The 18,222-nt window shown below is 39.3% G+C and overlaps 1 protein-coding gene across 1 annotated transcript; it reads left to right on the top strand.

Moving 5' to 3' along the window:
* Positions 1-350: 350 nt before the first annotated feature.
* Positions 351-17,662, top strand: ZBTB41 (zinc finger and BTB domain containing 41). Its single transcript, XM_058808588.1, has 11 exons — positions 351-433; positions 1,128-2,331; positions 3,509-3,716; positions 4,417-4,486; positions 6,869-7,016; positions 7,699-7,828; positions 8,414-8,509; positions 9,012-9,118; positions 10,559-10,664; positions 11,684-11,772; positions 12,516-17,662. Exons 2-11 carry the CDS (start codon positions 1,209-1,211, stop codon positions 13,157-13,159), a joined length of 2,721 nt encoding a protein of 906 aa, XP_058664571.1. The 5' UTR covers positions 351-433; positions 1,128-1,208; the 3' UTR covers positions 13,160-17,662.
* The last annotated feature ends 560 nt before the right edge of the window (positions 17,663-18,222 follow it).

Genomic DNA, 18,222 nt, shown 5'->3' with positions numbered 1-18,222 from the left:
TATTATTGAAGAGAACTACGGGAAGCAGGAAACCCGGGAATTTCACAAGCCCCTACGCGCACTGCCTCAGAGCGGAGTCAGTCTCTGAGGGGTATCATGGCGCAGAGTCGGTGGCAGCTCGGCCATCCCGAGTCGCTGCCGCTGTTTGAGGGAGCTTTCCTGGTTCTTGGCCGTTACTTTCACCCTCGGGGCAGCATTCCGGCGCCGGGCCCTGTCAGGGCGGCCCCCTCCCGGCCCCGGCCCCGGCCCCGGCCCCGGTCCCGGTCCCGGTCCCGGTCCCGCCCGCGCAGCCGCCGCGCCCCGCCCCGCTCGGAAGCGCCGCCGTGACCCCGCTGACGCGGGCGGCGGGCCCGGAAGCGGCGGGCGCGGGGCCGGACCGGGGGCAGCGGCTTTGGGCGGCCGAGCGGCCCCGGGAGCGCCCGGCGCCGCGCAGGTGCGATGGACAGGGCCGCGCCGGGGCAGCGCGGGGGAACGGGACGGGGACGGTACGGGACAGGGGGGCGGGCGCGGCCATCTTAAGCGCCGCGGGACCGCAGCGTCCTCGGTGCCCCTGCGCTCGGTGCCGCTGATCCCGCTCGGGCCGGCCCTGACCCGCCCGGCCCGGCCCTGCCCTGCCCTACCCTCGGCGGGGGACAAAGGCAGCGCCCCCGGGTCCCCGGGGCAGGGGCAGCGCGGCCGCTCGGCGGGGACGGGCGCGGCAGGGCTGGGCCAGGCGGCCCCGGGTGGGTCCGGCCCGGCCTGGGGAGCAGCTGGGGTGGCTTTGCCGTTTTGGGGTGAAACGGAAAGAGAAGGAGCTTCGGTGTAGTAATAGTAACAACAGTGCACGCCCGGCCCGGAGTGGGGCGCAGGCTAAATGCGGCCGGAGCCGAGCGCAGCCAGCCCGGCCGCCGCCTTAGAGCTAATAATAGGCGGCGTCTGCTCCCTGGCTCGCAGCAGGTTGTGCCGCGGTCTGCAACGCAAGGAGAGTTTAGTGATTTAATTAAAGCCTCAGTTACACCGATACATAAAACTAACAGTGAAATATAGACAGCGTTATTAAAAATTGCAATAATGTTTAAGTGCTGTGAATAATTTTTGTCATAATTCTTTTGGCAGAGTATGAAATTACTGTTGCATATTTTCTTAAGGTCCAGAGCAGAACTAAGTCTTCACGGGAACTCTTTGGTAATCACCTATGAAGCTCCTGATCCTGAAGTTGCACTTTTGCAATGAAGAAAAGGAGACGGCTCGCTGCAAGTCTAAATGAAAAGGTCCGTCTTGGCCATGAGAAAGATACTTCAGAACAGATTCTCGTAGTGGACTGTGCGCAAGAAATTGTCTCCAAGTCTGCAGAAATAGCTCCTGCAGATCAGCTCGAATCTTCCCGAGAACTTTCACCATCACCAGAGCAAAGAAAGCTCCTAAGCTCATTGCAATATAACAAAAATCTACTGAAATACTTAAATGATGATAGACAGAAACATCCATCGTTTTGTGATTTACTCATAATTGTAGAAGGAAAAGAATTTAGTGCTCACAAAGTTGTTGTGGCTGTTGGGAGTAGTTATTTTCATGCCTGTTTGAGCAAAAATCCGAGCACCGATGTTGTCACGTTAGATCATGTAACTCATTCTGTATTTCAACATTTGCTTGAGTTTCTTTACACTTCTGAGTTTTTTGTGTATAAAAATGAAATTCCACTAGTGCTGGAAGCAGCAAAATTTTTAGATATCATAGATGCAGTGAAGTTACTAAATAACGAAAATGTTTCCAGTGTACAGACTGATGTGGTTACTGATGCACCTACACCAGTAGAAACACTCAGTGAACTGACAGGTAAACTGTTAAGTAGTCATCAGTGCGCTTTTTGTGGTCGAAGTTTCTGTTACAAGAAGTCCTTGGAGAATCATTTGGCTAAAGCCCACCCCCCCCTTTCCCTGGAACAAAAGCATGGGTTAAAAATGGTTGAGAAGGCCAGCTTTTCCACTAGGCGCTCCACGAGAAGCCGTAAGTGTCCAGCTAAGTTCGGTATCAGTGACAATGAAAGTGGTGATGCCTCTGACAGCAACTTGGAGAAGGTCAGTTCTGACAAGGACACATCTGAGAGGAGTGAATTTGAAGACAGTGAAAGTGAGTCCAACGTGGATGAAGATGGGCAGGAAGAGGAAATATCATGTGAAGATTCGGAATCTGAAGAACAAAGCGAAAAGGAACAGAATGATGCTGAAGAGGGTTCTGAGGCAGTTGACTCAATGGGGAATATTCCTGAAGGCTTAGCTCCAGTCATCATTCAGAGCAGTAGCAAAAAGCTATTGCAGTGTCCCAAGTGTGACAAAAAGTTTGATCGAATAGGTAAGAGCAAGTTAGGTTCATCTCCTTCATGGTGGTGCTGTTTGTGTGGGAAATAAACCAAGTTCTTTTTCTCTGTCCTGGAGAGTGAATATAAGAATTTCTGGATCATCTCATTGATCCAGTGTGCTGCTATTTTCTTGAAGTGAATGAAGTTGTTACGTTTGTGGTGCTAAATAGTTTCAAAAATTATCTGAGCACATTATTTTAAAAATCTGCAAATATACTACATTTATTTCTCTTCCACTGCTCTGGATTCTTGTTGTTAGCACAGTGTGTAAAAGCACAGTTACTGTGCAGAAATAAATGGTCTGTGAGTATTTAGGGTTGGAATGGTACATTTTGATTCTGCATGCATTGGAAGCCCTTTTCTCTTTGCACTTTCATAACTTAGAATTCTAGTTTTGTGCTCAAAAAATTCATTACAAGCATGCATTAAAATAAGTGATACATAAAGTATTTCTTTATAAGCTTGTATTACAATGGACAATTGACTTACATGTTAAATTTATGAGCTGCAGAAGCTCATAAATTTACAGTACTATACAGCAGCATGCGTGTATGTTCTACAGAGAAAAAGTAAAATCTGGTACAAAGCAGAGAGGCTGTTATTGACATGAGGTAGATTTATCCACAGGACAGAATTTTGTCCTCAGAAAAAACATTGGCAAACAGAAGAGGGAATACAAGCCATGTGAAAGAAATGAGAGAGTAGCATTTTTGTTTTTGGTAGTTTTTTGGGTTGCAAATACAGATAATGTGCAAGGGTTTGTGTCTTCCATTCAGTGTTCTGCTATTTGAAAGTACCTTAAGATTACCAGTTCTTCGTGAGGCTGTTCCCCGTTCTGCAAAGGTACTCATGATCAGTGTAGTGAAAGAATAGGACTGTAATTTGCAGTATTTAAGATCAGACTATACTGTAGGTTTGAACAAGAGTGACTTGTAACCCTTGCACACACTTGTAGGAAGATGGAAGTCTTTGGAGAGACCTTGGATCAAACACAAAGGTGAGCACTGGGCAGTGTTCAGTGGTGTAAGCCAGTAGGGATCGTTGGAGGGATGTGGAGGGTACTTAGAGCTTGACTGCATGTGAGAGAGATTACAGAACCAACCCCAAACATGCCTGTTGCAGGTGATACTTGTTGCAGGTCGTGCTGACAGATTTGACTTTGTTGTGCAGGTAAATACGAGAGCCACACCCGTGTCCACACAGGCGAGAAGCCTTTTGAATGTGATATTTGTCACCAGCGCTACTCCACCAAGTCCAACCTGACTGTGCACAGAAAGAAACACTCCAGTGACACTGACTTCCATAAGAAGGAGCACAAATGTCCCTACTGCAATAAGCTACATGCAAGCAAAAAGACCTTAGCAAAACATGTGAAGAGGCAAGTATGACATAATGTGTCTGGCATTTCTGAAGAAGCATTTTTTTCATTTTAAAAGTGAAGATAAGCATGTATATAAACACAGCATGGTCTGCATTAATTTTATAACAATTTCTTCAAATAACTGCCTTTTCAAAGGGCATGGGGATTAGCAATATCACCTAACCTGCAGTAAGAAATAGCAGTAGTGCTTCTATGGGGGTTCTGCCAAAAGTTTTTATTACAAATTTTAGAATCTTTCAGATAAGCTAGCACAGTCAGAACATATCATACTTAAAAATTACCTGACTGCTTTTAATTTGAAGGTAGAGTAAAATACCTTCCTTAGTTTTAGATGTCAGTGCTTTACTGTTGATGATAATACCTGTCTAAACCATTCCTGAGGAGATTCTTTTAGATAAACAATTTATGGCAGGTCCAATTACAAGGTATTATTATTTACATACTGCCCTTTTTTCTTTATAAATATCCATAAGTTGGAATTTCTGTCTTATCAAATGTTATATAAGGTTCTACAGGAGTCCATAGTCCACACTGCTTTCCAGTTACTTGTGTCATTAGAATTGTTTCAGCATCAGTATTCTGTTCTGCCAGTGTGGTGAGCAACTTCCATGACATATAAAGCTTAGAAATAGGTATTTAGTATTTAGATTATCTTCATCCTGGAAAGTTATGACTTCTTTCAGCTTCTTTCTTCTAGGTTTCATCCAGAGAATGTACAAGAATTTCTTTCTATCAAGAAGACAAAGAGTGAAGGTTGGAAATGTGATGTAAGTAATCCTTCAGAACTTTTTTTTGTTCTGTACAGAGTTTACCTTTTGTGAACTTTAATGAAAATCTGGTATGTGTTTCTGTGAAATCTCAGAAAGCTTTCTAGAGGATGGTTTTCCTCTAAGTGATACATTTCCTCTGTCTGCTGATTTAAGGGCTGAACTTTGTCTATTTGTACAGCCTCTGGTCACATAAATAATCCCAATTTGAATTCTAAAATAGTTAGAGGCAGTATTATTTTTTCAAATACATCAGTTTACAGATTAGACTTGAGTATTATGAGTGCTTTAAAACCAGTATTTGCTCTCCTGTTAATTACACATAACACTGACCGTAAGGTATACTGTTACAGGAAGGATCTTTCAGTTGTGAGAAAAACACACATTAAATATGAAACATTTTCTCATTTAGCTGCATATGCATGTCAACAGAATTGTGAATTTGTGCTAAATTCATCTCTAGTTGTAAAATCACAGAATACTTTCCTTGATTTTCCTCTGAGAGGTATATGTGTGAAAGTACATCTGATCTAGAAAGGAATTGTAGAATTTCCATTCTCTTTGTGTATGCTGCCAAATAATGTTTTAAGGTTTCAGATGTGGGATTTTGTTGTTGCTATTTTTTTAAGGGAATTGGTTTTCTTGTTGTTTTCTAGCACAGCTGTTTTGTTTGTGCAGGCTGCTGTATGCTGCAGTATGTCTGTAATATTTGGGGCTGTAACATAATTATAAACCTTGCTTTATTTGGGAACTTTCAGTTGTAAACACACAGTAGGAAGCTGGGAGATATCAGCTGTAGGAATTTGTATTGTTCATTGTGCAGCTGGTGGGATGGTGGTTGAAGGTTATTACCTGGTACATCAAAGGGTGTTATCTTCCAGGTGAAGCTGTAATGTGTGAATGTGTTACAGATTCTGTTTGTTACTAGATAAGAAACATTTTAATGGTGAGAATCAATTGTGCAACATTGTTGACATTCATTCCTGGGAAAGTGTGTTACCAGATGAGGGTTTGATAAACTCCACTTCCTGGTTTGTGGGTTTACTTTTTAAATTGAACGTTGTAAGTAGAAATTTTTAAAGAAGTGAGCTGCTGCTCCTGTACAGCTCATGTGCATTGAAAATGGACTTGAATTAAAAGCAGGTAGAATTCCAACTTTTGCAGCAGGTGGACATTGAACAGCACCCTTGGGTGCTGTGCTGTGGCTTTGTTTGTCATGTAGCGTGTTCTGAGGGCAAAGATGCCACAGATGTAAGCTGCAGGATTCACTAAGGTTATTGGTTTATGCTGTAATCTGTCTGTGAACCACAGGATTTGCTGATCATATTTTAATCCTTGAGGAAAATGAGCAGATTTACACAAACAATACATATTAATAGTATGGAAAAGCAAGAGGGCTATTATACTTTCTACAAATATGGATTTTCTTACCTATATTTAACATTAATGAGCTTCTAAACAAATAGAGCTGCTGGTTTTGATTTCCTATTCATGTGTGCTCTGTGAAGCTGATTGCAGGAGTTAATGTGTGGGAGTTGTAGTGCTCAGCTGAGCTGTCATAAACAACAGCAGGAGTCTCACAGGGAAATATGTGAGCATTGTGTGTGTTGAAGCATTGGACCCTGATGATAAATTGTGATACCTGGTTTAAATGCCTGAATTTGAGCTGTGGATTCAATTCTGTAATTGTACTGTGTGCTTATTTAAGTCACTGCTAATAATTCTTGAACATTTTGGTTAATCTGAAAGCAGTACTAAAAAGCATGCATAATGTTAGGCTTGTGATGGTCCTGTACTCTAAAATGTATTTTGAGTTACATTTCCTTGTTGGTATTGGCATTTTCTCTTTAATACCTGTTGTCAGGGAATTTCCCAGAGGAAATAATGGAACAGGGATAACTGTGGTTCTACAGTAGTTTATACTGCAACAACTTTTACCACAGTCCAACTAAACTGTTTCAGCATCCAAAACCAAGCCAAAGCTATTTGCTTTTTTTCCACTGGGTTATTTTTGGCTGAGTTACAGTGTTGAAACACCCTAGGATGGGAGTCTGGGAAGTGCTGGAGTCAGTAGAAAGAAGGACTGGGGAGGAACATATGACTGCATGCAGGAGTTTCCAGTAGTTGATTTAGGCTGCCATGGATCTGCCTCCTAATCTATACATTACAGTATAATCAATGGTTTATGGTTTATGTAGAGCATAGGTTGGTTTTGATATTGACTGCAAGGCTTTCCATACTGACATAGAGGTTTTTGAAGAATATGTGTTTAATCTTACATTGGTGCTGAGTGCAGATGAAATAAACTGTTGTGAGGTTATGAGCAGGAAAAGAATCTGGTTATAATGGATGTATCTTTGACAAAGTGTGGTATCATTTCAGATTTGTAAGAAATCTTTCACTCGAAGACCTCACTTAGAAGAGCATATGATCCTTCACTCTCAGGACAAACCCTTCAAATGTACCTACTGTGAAGAGCATTTTAAATCCCGGTTTGCAAGACTGAAACATCAGGAAAAATTCCATCTCGGTATAGAAACCTCCTTCTGTCATGTAAACACTAGATTTAAAGTAAAACATCCCCCCACCATTTTATGTCCTGGTCTGTCTGGTTTCCACCCCACCTCCTTCTACAATTCTCTCTTCCACTTTTGGGGGAGAGTTGTTGGAAGGTTTTTTGTTTATTGGGTTTTTACTTTTGTGTTCAGCTGTCTTTTTGAGGCATTATCTTGTACCCAAAAAAGTCAGAATTTTGGGGAGGAAGAAGAATTAAGGTTAGTTTGATTTGAAAGATTTTGCACAAAAAACTCCCTGACATAGGGAGTCATATTCTTCCTGAAGTTTTCAAAAGACCTTTTCCTTCCTCCTGAAGTATTCTTCAGACTTTTTTTCTACTACTGATTATTTCTGCTGGGTAGGAACTAGATGGGTGGTAAGAATTTTTTATTTCAAGCGGTCTAAGTGGGCTTAATTGCTTTTGACTATGAATTCTGAATTTTTGCTTTACTGTCATGAAATTTGCCAAAATGCCAGATCTTAGACGTAACTTAGCAGAAAGCTCACAAAATCTAAATTATGCTGACTGTACTAAAGATCAACAATGTGTTAAACAAAACTTTTCCTTTGTAAATTGATGAGGGTTTTCAAAAGTAACCAGTCTGGGCTTGTTGTTTATTTTAGCTGTTAGTCAATCCTGCTCTTTCTCTCTGTAGGGCCTTTTCCTTGTGATATTTGTGGCCGCCAGTTTAATGACACAGGGAATCTGAAACGCCACATAGAATGTACTCATGGGGGAAAGAGGAAATGGACATGTTTCATCTGTGGGAAATCCGTCAGGGAACGGTAAGGACTTGGCTGACTACTTGAACTACTTGAACTTCAGCAGAGCACAGCAATATTTACCATGCTTTGGTTGCTGTTGAATGCACTTGGAGTTTTTAACATAAACGAGATAATTTCAGAGTGTTAGTGTGTTAAAAGGTAGTGTGAGAGCCACAGGTAGCATGGGATTTTTCTGATCAACTCTAAAATTAAGGGTGACAGCTGTAGGTAATTAATTATGAAGTGCAAATATATTAAGAAAATCTTATCTCTCATTCGCTTCACATAAGTTTCATACTGTTAAGAAACTTAAGTTCCTCTGTGTTGCAAAAACATCTTGCAATTTTTTTTGAAAGATGTTTTCTTGAATGTGTATTTTCAAATTTTAGTGTTTTCTTTCTTTCCTGATACTGTTTCTAGACCCAGTTGGTTCAGTAAATAAGTTGCCAGACTGTTTTTTATGCATGCGTTGGTGTGTATATCTGAATTTATACAGCCATTCAGATCTATTGTGATCCATCACAGTAAGAGAAATTGAGAAAAAGATAGTATGTTTTCACTAAGGGATATTGCTTAAAATTAAATTTTACTGGCTTTGTTAAACAGAACAACTTTGAAAGAACATCTGAGAATTCACAGTGGAGAGAAGCCTCATCTTTGCAGTATTTGTGGGCAGAGTTTTCGTCATGGAAGCTCTTACAGGTATAGATCTTTATTAAACAAGCTGGTAAGGTGTTTTGGTGATGTATATGCATTCATGTTATTGACATAATTCTTTGTAATGTATGTGTTTGATGTACTTCACCTCTGAGAGCATTAGTAAATATTCTAAACATCTTTCAGTTTAAAAAATATATTGCTAATGCATCAGAATTCATTTAATTTGTAATACATTAGTGGCTTAAACACAAAAAAAACCCCTACAAAGTTGAGGTTTTTGCACATATGAAACTTTTGTGTTTTTGTTATTCAAACAGAAAATAAGCAGAGGAGTCAAATATCCCACTAAATTAATTTCACATAAGAGAGCTCAGCTCTCTCTTGCTTTCTAAGAACAATTCAGGTGCGGTTCAGCTGAAGTTACTTCCTGATACTTATGTGAAACAATAAAGACTGCATTTTCTGCTATTTTGCATTGAATTAGCAGTACAGATTGTTTTAATGGAATTGTATTTTATGGTCATGTTTATGACTCAATATGCAGACTTCATCTAAGAGTGCATCATGATGACAAGAGATATGAATGTGAAGAATGTGGGAAAACATTTATTCGGCATGACCATCTGACAAAACACAAAAAAATACATTCAGGTAGGTATTTTCTTTGGAAGTTGGCTTAAAAATTACTATTTTGAAATAAACCAAATAAAAAGTTAATGATGGATTTTTTTTTTCAGTGCATGCAATGTTTTAGGCCTTATAAAATTTCCTGCCATTCTTTTTAAGGTCTGCTAAAGCAGAGTTAGTCTTACCTGTTTTAAAGGTTTAAAAGCCAAATGTTTCCTCCCTGATACCATAGAAAGCTGAGGGACAGTCAAAAACATGTAACAATGAATTGCTTTAACAATCACAAATACAAAAAAGCAAAAGTGAAAAAGGAGGATTTTTTAATGATTCCAGATTTTTTTTTTAAAATAGCAATTGTGTGAAACATTATTGCCACAACACAGAAGAAGCTGTCAGAGTCTCTGTCAAAGTTTGTACACTGATCACTTCATTGCAAAGAACATCAGAGAGGTGTTTCTGAAATCTCTCTTGTAGGAAAGAGGGAAGGAAGGCTGAGAGAATCAGCCCTATGAACAGATGGAGATGATCAGGAGGAAGAAAAATCTGTTGCTCTGAGAGCAGAAAGGTTACTAAATATATAGGAAAAGCAAAGATTCACCAGTGACTTTTTCACAACAGGATCCAGATGAAATACAACATTCTTGGAGGCAAAATACTTTGTAGGCAGCATGGAAGTATGAAAGTGATCAGAGTCTAAACTTTCTGAGTCTTTATGTGAAAGACAGATTCTTTCCTGATGTTTGAAATCATAATGTCTGCTATGAAATAAAGAAATCTTTGAAAACTCCAAGTGCAAAAACCCAAAAAACCAAAACAAAACAAAAAAGCCAAAACAAAACAAAAAAATCCTCTTTTCTGCTCTATTTGCTTTTCCCCCTCTAGAAAGTTACATTCTTTGACTGTCCACACCCCTATTTACATGAGAAGAAATATTCTGCCACTTTGTGGAAGATCTCAAGATGACTGAAAAACATCATGATACTCTTAAACAACAGCATAAAACAAAAAGGTAACTATGTACATCAGGATGATTAAAATGATAAATACTGAGGTGTAATTTTTAGTTATACAAATTAGTAGCTGAAAATAATTGGTATGTTTCAATTAGGTTCTCTTTAAAATAGCTGAGTTATTGAAGGTACCCTGTTTCAGGTCATAATGAAGAGAGTACATTCCCAGTCACTCACTTGTACTCCCATGCAGTGAGTGTTTGGGGAAGCGTCTCCTGACTTGGAGCACAAAGTTCTTTGCAGGAATCACATGGACTAGTCCTGTTAACATCATTACTCTGATAGAACCACCATGCTTCCTAAATATTCTTCTTTAATAAGAGAGAATCCTTCTCCAAGTGTGAGGTGTGGAAGAGCTTGATTGGCTGAACATTGGGAACATGATTATAGGTCATAGACATTTAAAAAGTTCCAAAAAGATTTAACCAAAATGTATTGAATTTTGTCCTTGTAGGTGAAAAAGCACATCAGTGTGAGGAATGTGGAAAATGCTTTGGCCGTCGAGATCACCTCACTGTTCATTATAAAAGTGTTCATCTCGGAGAAAAAGTCTGGCAGAAGTAAGTGTGGGGTTTGTACAACTGAATAAATGCTTCTGTAATATAACTGATTTTGTTAGGACTTGCATGTGTGAAAGAGTTCTGCTTATCTGTGTGTTGGTCATGCCTGTACCTCAGGCTTCATAGAGATGTTATTACAGTTTGAAGAAAATATCAGAAAAATACCTCCACAATTTAAGATAGGTATTTCATTTGTAGCACAATTAAGTAAATTAAAGCATTAAAAAGGATCAGATTTAATTTGTCACATATCTGTCTCAGTTTTGTTCTTACTTGATGGTTTGCTGTAATATTCTCATTGCAGACTAGTTAAAATTGAATTATTAGTCATCATGTAAGCACAGGGAGAATTATCTCACATTTAAGGTATTTTAGAAGCTGGCAGCAGATTAGTGGCTCTGAAAGGAGGTAAAAACTTTGAAACCCAAGTTGTGTCTCTACCTTAAAAATGCAACAGGGTTTTAAAACTCTGGAGCTCTAAAAATAAACCTCTCAGAGTTTTGAAATAAACAGCTCTGGTTGTTTGTCAAATGATGTGTTTTAGCTATTAGTACTCATTAGTGTTGTGTAGAAGCCATTAAAGGTATGTCTGACTTAAAAGTACAGTACATTGCTAATTCTGGTTTTTTTCCTTTGTAGGCAGTAGCCTACCTAGAAATTCTGCCATTCCTAGAACCTTATTTATGGCCTGATTCTGTCAAAGTAAAACCTTCTTGTGAGTGTTGGGCAACAAAATGCTGCATAACGAGATTTGTGGGATTAAAAAAGAAGTTTAGTGGCTTTTGTTCTTTGAATACTTAAGTGCCATCCCAACAGATAATAAAATTGAATATTGAAAAGAATCTAATTGACCTTATTGGTATGTGGATGCCAGGAAATAGGAACATAAGTGAGGAAATTTGGAAAGTTTGGTATTTAGCTACTTTGGAGTTAGGGATGTCACAAAGGACTGTGGACATAACTTTACTGTTAGGTGGTTACAAACAAAAATAACATGAAATGTCTTTTTTTCTTTAAAGATATAAAGCAACGTTTCACCAGTGTGAAGTCTGTAAGAAAGTTTTTAAAGGGAAATCCAGTTTGGAAATGCATTTTAGGACACATTCAGGTAAAAAGAAAATAAACCCAAACTAAACCACAAAACATGTAGGAATGTATTTTTATGCATCAATATTGATTCAATGATTTTATTCATTATAGTTGTTGAGCATTCAGGATGAGAGTAGGAGAAAGCAGCAAGATTTTATTCATACTCATATACTGGCCATTCCTGAATGCAGTTTTATGATTGTTTAGCTGGAGTAATGATAATCTCAGCTCAGGTTTGTGGGGCACTTTTTGCACCTCCTCCTTCAGTTCACTGGTATGTGTGTTCTTGCCAAATTTACCCACACCTTCTAAATGTTTCTGTGCTCCAGAGATTTCTGCATTTCAAGTGCTAATCTAAACAAGGAGTGAAGTCCCTTTGGAAAGGGCTCTGTCCTTCCTCTTTGACTTTGTTTTTCCTGCCTTGTGTTTAGGAAAATCATTGTCTTTTGAAATGTATAGAGCTCACTTAATCCCAGCATCATAATTGTTAAAAGACTGTTCTTTTATATTTAGTTTGTAGTCTAACATAAGTCCAGAGTAATGAGACACTTGTATGTAAGGAGAAGAGTATGCCAATATAACTTCTAAACAAATTCCTGATGACTCTCTTAATTCTGAAATTGATGCTGAACTTACAGTTTGTCTTCAGTAAAATTGTTTCATTGTAAGTCTTGATGCCATAATTCGTGGAAGGTATTTCCATATTTATGTGTGATTTGATGTTACTCAGAATATCTAATGGTTACTTCCCTGTCTTTACAGGTGAGAAGCCATACAAATGTCAGATCTGTAATCAGTCTTTCAGAATTAAGAAGACATTAACAAAACACATGGTTATTCATTCAGATGCTCGACCCTTTAACTGCCAGCACTGCAATGCAACATTTAAACGAAAAGACAAGCTGAAGTATCACATTGATCACGTTCATGGGTCTAAGGCTGCAGAAGAGGCATTGGCATCTTCTCCAGAGGAAAAGCTAGTGTCCTTACCAGTGCAGTACACCTCTGATGACAAAGTTTACCAAACGGAGGCTAAACAGTACGTGGAACAGTCCAAAGCATATCAATCAGAAGCCAAAAGTTTGCTGCAGAACGTATCCCCGGAAGTGTGTGTGCCTGTGACTCTGGTCCCTGTGCCCATGGCAGAGCCCCAGGCAGGGCTGGTGCAGCACGGCGCTCAGCCCCACGGCATGCTGCCCCCGCAGCCCGAGCAGCCGGATTATCAGCGCGCCACGGAGCTCTCCTTCCTGGAGAAATACACCCTGACTCCACAGCCTGCAAACATTGTCCATCCTGTGAGGCCTGAGCAGATGCTGGATCCCAGAGACCAGGCATATCTTGGGACTTTACTGGGGCTCGATACAACTCCCACTGTACAGAATATTTCAAACAACGAACATTCGTGATCAGACCCTAACATTCCACCGAATTTACTAAGCCATTGGCCACCAGAAGGCTGATATGGCAGTGAGATTTATATTTTATATTTTATTTGGACTCATCAAGTCTCCTGCATAGTTTTGGGAAAACAATTTGTTTACATAATATTTGAACATTTAGGCACAATTTGATGCATACAGAAGAGTGTTTCTTGTGATTTTAAGAGTTTTTAAAAATCTTATAGATAGTCTTTTAAAAGTAATGCTCAGAAATATCTTTTAAGGATAGTGGCTGAAAATGTAATTACATATCTGGCTATTAATTTATAAAAATTGTTTGCCTTTCTGCATCTCACTTTGAGTTAATGTTTTAAGTGGAATGGAAAGCATTCTAAAAGAGTAAGGAGTATTTAAAATTCATAAAAGTTTCTAAGGGCAGGCAGGGCTATGAAACACAAACTTTGAATTATGTTTCATACAGAAATTAATATATAATTTTCTTCAACATGAGGCATTTTTGGAGAGTTTTAAAGGTGGCTGGACTGTGGAGCCTAGCCAGTGAACACAGGCACTAGGTTCTTCTGAAAAGTGATTTATGATACTTTATGAAGACACTAAACAAGGTGTTCAATGACCCCCTGAGTACAATTAGGCTGCCTAAATTTGGCCTCTTAGTTCTTCTTTGATCTCTAATATTGAATAATGTGGGAAGAGCTAGACAATGGTATTGTCAATTTTCTACACTTAATTCTATATAATTTTAAGGCGCATTTTTTCTTGCTTTTTCAGTCTTCTTTGTCTTCTAAAGTGTACCCTGCACTCTAACTTTGAAAGAATGGCAGTATTTGCAAGGTCATTTTAAAACATGAACAGTCACAAAGGGTTGGCATGGTTGACCCTTGCTAAAGCAGAAATGATATCAGGGTCCCACATTAATGTGCCCATTTTCAGGTTATCTGTGATAGAGGAGAAATTTAAAGACTGTTCCAGAACAGTATTTAATTTCTATTTAAAAAAAAAAAGAAAATCAGTAATGCTAAATCTCTTGTTAGTTGCTAATTAAATTGTTTTGTTTCTCACTTTCTTGTACTGTGTTTATAAACCAAAGTTAAACTCTTGAGAATATTTTATGTCTAATTATTTTTAGCTCTTTCTTTACTAGACATAAGGGTTTTTTTTCAAAAAAACCCATCTGGAACTACAAGTCTGGTGTCACCATGAAGTCTAGTGTAGTTTAACCTCATCAAGCTTTCTCTTTTAAGTGTACTTTAAAAATAATTATTCTGTGTTTGTTTGGTGAATATGATGCCAAAGAAAGTATCTGAAGTAACTTTATCATCTTCATAATTCCTCACAAGAATTGTATAATAAGATTTCCATCTTACTAAGATGAGAATTAAGATTGAAATTTCCCTCCAGTTTTCTGTATTCTTAAATTATTATCTTGAAAGAATCTTTAAAATGGGAAACTGGATTTATGTGTATTGTTATAACTGTTAAATTTATTCAATGAGCTGAGCACAAGGGAGTTGTGGTGATAAGATGGTTCTCTTATCACAGTTCTACAAACTCTCAAGTGGCACAGATCATTTGAGATTGTATTCAGATACTTTGGTGTTAGATTCTATTAATCATCTACTTCAGTGTTGAGCAGTTTGCAGGAGAGGGGCCAGAACTGCCTGAATGTTCATATTTTAAAGCTTGTACCCTAATGGATTCTTAACCTAAACACACCAAAGATTTCTGTTAGCTGTTAAATAGTGGCAGTTATAGAATTGTGTTACCAATATTTAAATAGGACTTAGCCAAAGAAGCACAATAGAAGTCCTAAACTTTAAAAGTTCAGTTTCTAAAACAGGACTACATATGTTTAACTGTTCTATGTTTGTATCTCTAAAGTAAAATTTAGAGCTGTGCTCTGGGAATGTTCAGACTGACATGCTGTAAATAGATCTGGGAAGAAGCTGAAGACTAGCAAATACTCAGCAATAACAAGGCCATTGAATGCCACCTTCTGAAAGGACACTATCAAGTACTACCCTTTCTGCTTTCTAACTCCACCTTTCATCTCCTTTCAAAATAAAACTGTTTCTGTCATCTTCACACTCCATGGCTTTAAAATGGCTGGTTTATGTGTACTTTTCAAGTCTACATGTGTGTATCATAATTATACTATTCATGTCAACATGGAACATGATTTCTACTGCATTTGTAAATGTACTGTTGAAAGTAACCCAACATCAGTGGTGTCAGTGCAGTGCTCAGACTAAAAGCCTAATTCTTTGTTATTTCTTGTCTTTTCTGTCCTACAGTAGAAATAAGTATTGTGGGCTTTTGACAAAACAGTATCTTCCAAGTGGTTGGTTCATAATTGTTTCTTTTAAAGTCCAGTCTGTTTGGAAGGCACTCTAGGAAAACACTTAAAAGGAATTTGGAACATATTTACTTGATAATGTCCTTTTAAAAATTCTTTCATGATTGTGCCTTTTATATCTATTCTAAAGAATGGCTTTTTTGTCTAGTTGAGTTGTTACTCAGAAAACATTAAGGTCAATAACTTTCAAAGGGCTCCATGTTTGTGCATGCCCAACAAGAAATGGACTATGAAAGGACTCGTTTTTGAGAAAAACGAGTGTGGTCTTTGCTATTTGGGTGACCAGAATTACTAGTCATTCCTGGAAAAAATTACCTGCTAGTTCTTTGGTGTTCTTTTGTTTGCAGATAACCCTACTAGTCAATGTTTGTTCCTGCTGGTCAGGCTGGATCATTACCAGTTGACAGTGAAAGACAATAGGAAAGCTTATGTGCTAGATGCATAGTTTTTATTTTTATTTAATATCATGAGCTATAATTCATATGGCTTTACATCTACTTAAAGTTCATATATGAGCAAAGTAAATTTTTGTGGGCTGGTACTTTGTTTGGTAGGTGAAAGTATCTGGTTTCTGCTTGATAGAAGGTAGTCCCTGGTAGGAGGACTGGGTGGAAGGGCAGAGGTCTGCACCTCACAGCTCATGGGCTGGAACTCCTCAGTGTCTGCTCCCCCCAATCAGTATGTGCTCATCAGAGAGTGTGGGTGCTGTTGATGTGGAGGGGGCATTTACAATAAATGTTTTACCAGGCAGTCCCTAGATTAGTTGAATGTTTATTGCTAAAGAAGGAAGAAGCAGGTGTCTCTTAAAAAGATCTGTAGAGTGTTTAGTGGCACATTGCAAAAAGTTGTTTTCCACATGCTGACCTTTGGGGAAGAAAAGTGGAGTCTGTGCTGGTACCCCAGACTGCTGTGTGATTCTGAGATCTGAGAACTTAGTGCACTTGTTCTGTTCAAACATTAAATTCTGTATTTTTTTGCTATACAAATTTCTGGTTGTAGACTGGCCTTCTGCCTTTAATTCTTTCAGTGGGTCTTAAATTCAGTTTATTTATTTGTATTGGAATTTCCTCTTTGAGCACTGACATTTTTCTTAGAGAGGTATATCCCTCATGGGTTCTTTTCATGCTGAACATCAGTCATTGTAATGGTGAAGATATTTTTTTGTAAGGCAATGGTTTCCTTGTAAATATAATGCTACTATTGTGTGGATTATAATTTCCAGGAGTTGTTCCTAAAGATGGGTCATGCCAGACCACAATGACAAAAGATGTATTTGGTGTCATCAAAGAGCTGAGCTTATTTCCCTGTAACAAATGTGGAAGAGCCTCCAGAGCTGAAGAACACTTCCAAGGAGTCGCCTCGCAATGTGCTTGATTGAACAGGAAATGTTCCTTAGCTATGGACTGCTAAGGAATAAATTACTCCTAATTTTAAAATTTAAACTAACTAACTAACTTCTCTCTAGGAGTTCATGAATGTAGCATTATGAATGAAGTCTGTTGTAGATGAAATAGTTTTTTTTTTGTTTTTTTTTCCCTGATAACAATAAAAAAGATGTGAATTTTCTCTGTGTGGAACGCACAAGCACACCTGATGCAGTCTGTGTGTTCCCCATGTGCCAGAGGCTAAAGGGAAGCAGAGTGCATTTATCTGTAGGTCCTTGTTGTCCTGGGGGATCTTGCTCTACAGCAGTCTCACAACAATTTGGTTATTTCATCCTGTGCATCCAACAATGTCACTGGCAGAATGTAATGCAGGGCAGTCACCTTGCTTAAGGCCAAAAGGGTCTTCTTCATGGTTCTTTAGAAATGTTTTTGTTTAAAAGGTTTTGATGGATTAAAGGTAAAAAATGACAATTTTTTTTTAATCCCCCATAATCATTTTGATCATGCTAAATGTTGGTCCTTTTATATGAAAGAATAGGGTGAAAAGAACTCAATATTTTGTCACTCGTATATTGAGATAATGTGTTTTAAATGTGATCTGTACAGGCTGGTATTTTAGATGGAAGTCTTGAAAGTTGTCTTTTTAGGGGAAATCCTTTGCTGTAAGGAAAAGTTAGGAAGTGTACTGTAAATGTGGAAGTACTCAGTCCTATGTGTAATTTTGTTTGCTATGGAAAAGTAAAGTTCTTTTGTCTTAACGTTGTGTGCTTCACAGGATTTCTTGCAGGGGTGCTTGTGTTAGCTTTGATTTCTGCCCCTTTTTGTTTTCCAGCAGCATGAAAATACAGTATTTGGGTGTCTTTCAACATTCATAAAGCGGAAGCAGATGAGGCTGGTGTTCTCATCAGTATTGCGTGTGTCTCATTCTACTTTTGGCTTTAAAGTATTTTGTGAATTAAATCTCTTTACAGCCCCCGTGGGTTTAGCGTGGCTGTGGGTGTGTTCCGGGCGCGGTTCGGAGCGCTGTCCCCTCACGGCCGTTGCTCTCGCCCTTGTTTTGTTTCCATTTCGAACCCTCGGAGTCCTCACGCGCTGCGCTCGCGGCCCTGCGAACTCGTGCTGTTTAAATGAAGCGCGGGGAGCTGATTGGCGGACGGGCGAGGGGGCGGGTTGGAACAGGCGCGAGCCGCGCTGCGATTGGCTGAGAAGCGAGGAGGCGGGGCTATCCTGCGCGGTCCGCGCGGGGATTGGCGGAGCCGTGGGTTTGAACGCGCGAGTGGCGGTTGGCGCAGCGCTGCCTTGAGGAGCCGCTGCTCCGCGCCTGCCCGGCC

The sequence above is a fragment of the Ammospiza caudacuta genome, chromosome 7 (genome assembly GCF_027887145.1).
Source record: "Ammospiza caudacuta isolate bAmmCau1 chromosome 7, bAmmCau1.pri, whole genome shotgun sequence".
NCBI classification, from domain to species: Eukaryota; Metazoa; Chordata; class Aves; order Passeriformes; family Passerellidae; genus Ammospiza; species Ammospiza caudacuta.
Note: the sequence above shows the minus strand (reverse complement) of the source record. Positions and strands in the feature narration are given on the sequence as shown.

Excerpts from the sequence above, each read along its gene's own strand:
- ZBTB41 (XM_058808588.1), top strand. The coding sequence starts at position 1,209 with ATGAAGAAAAGGAGACGGCTCGCTGCAAGTCTAAATGAAAAGGTCCGT. Across the intron at positions 8,510-9,011 it reads CGTCATGGAAGCTCTTACAG|ACTTCATCTAAGAGTGCATC; the intron begins GTATAGATCTTT and ends CTCAATATGCAG. Across the intron at positions 10,665-11,683 it reads GGAGAAAAAGTCTGGCAGAA|ATATAAAGCAACGTTTCACC; the intron begins GTAAGTGTGGGG and ends TTTTCTTTAAAG.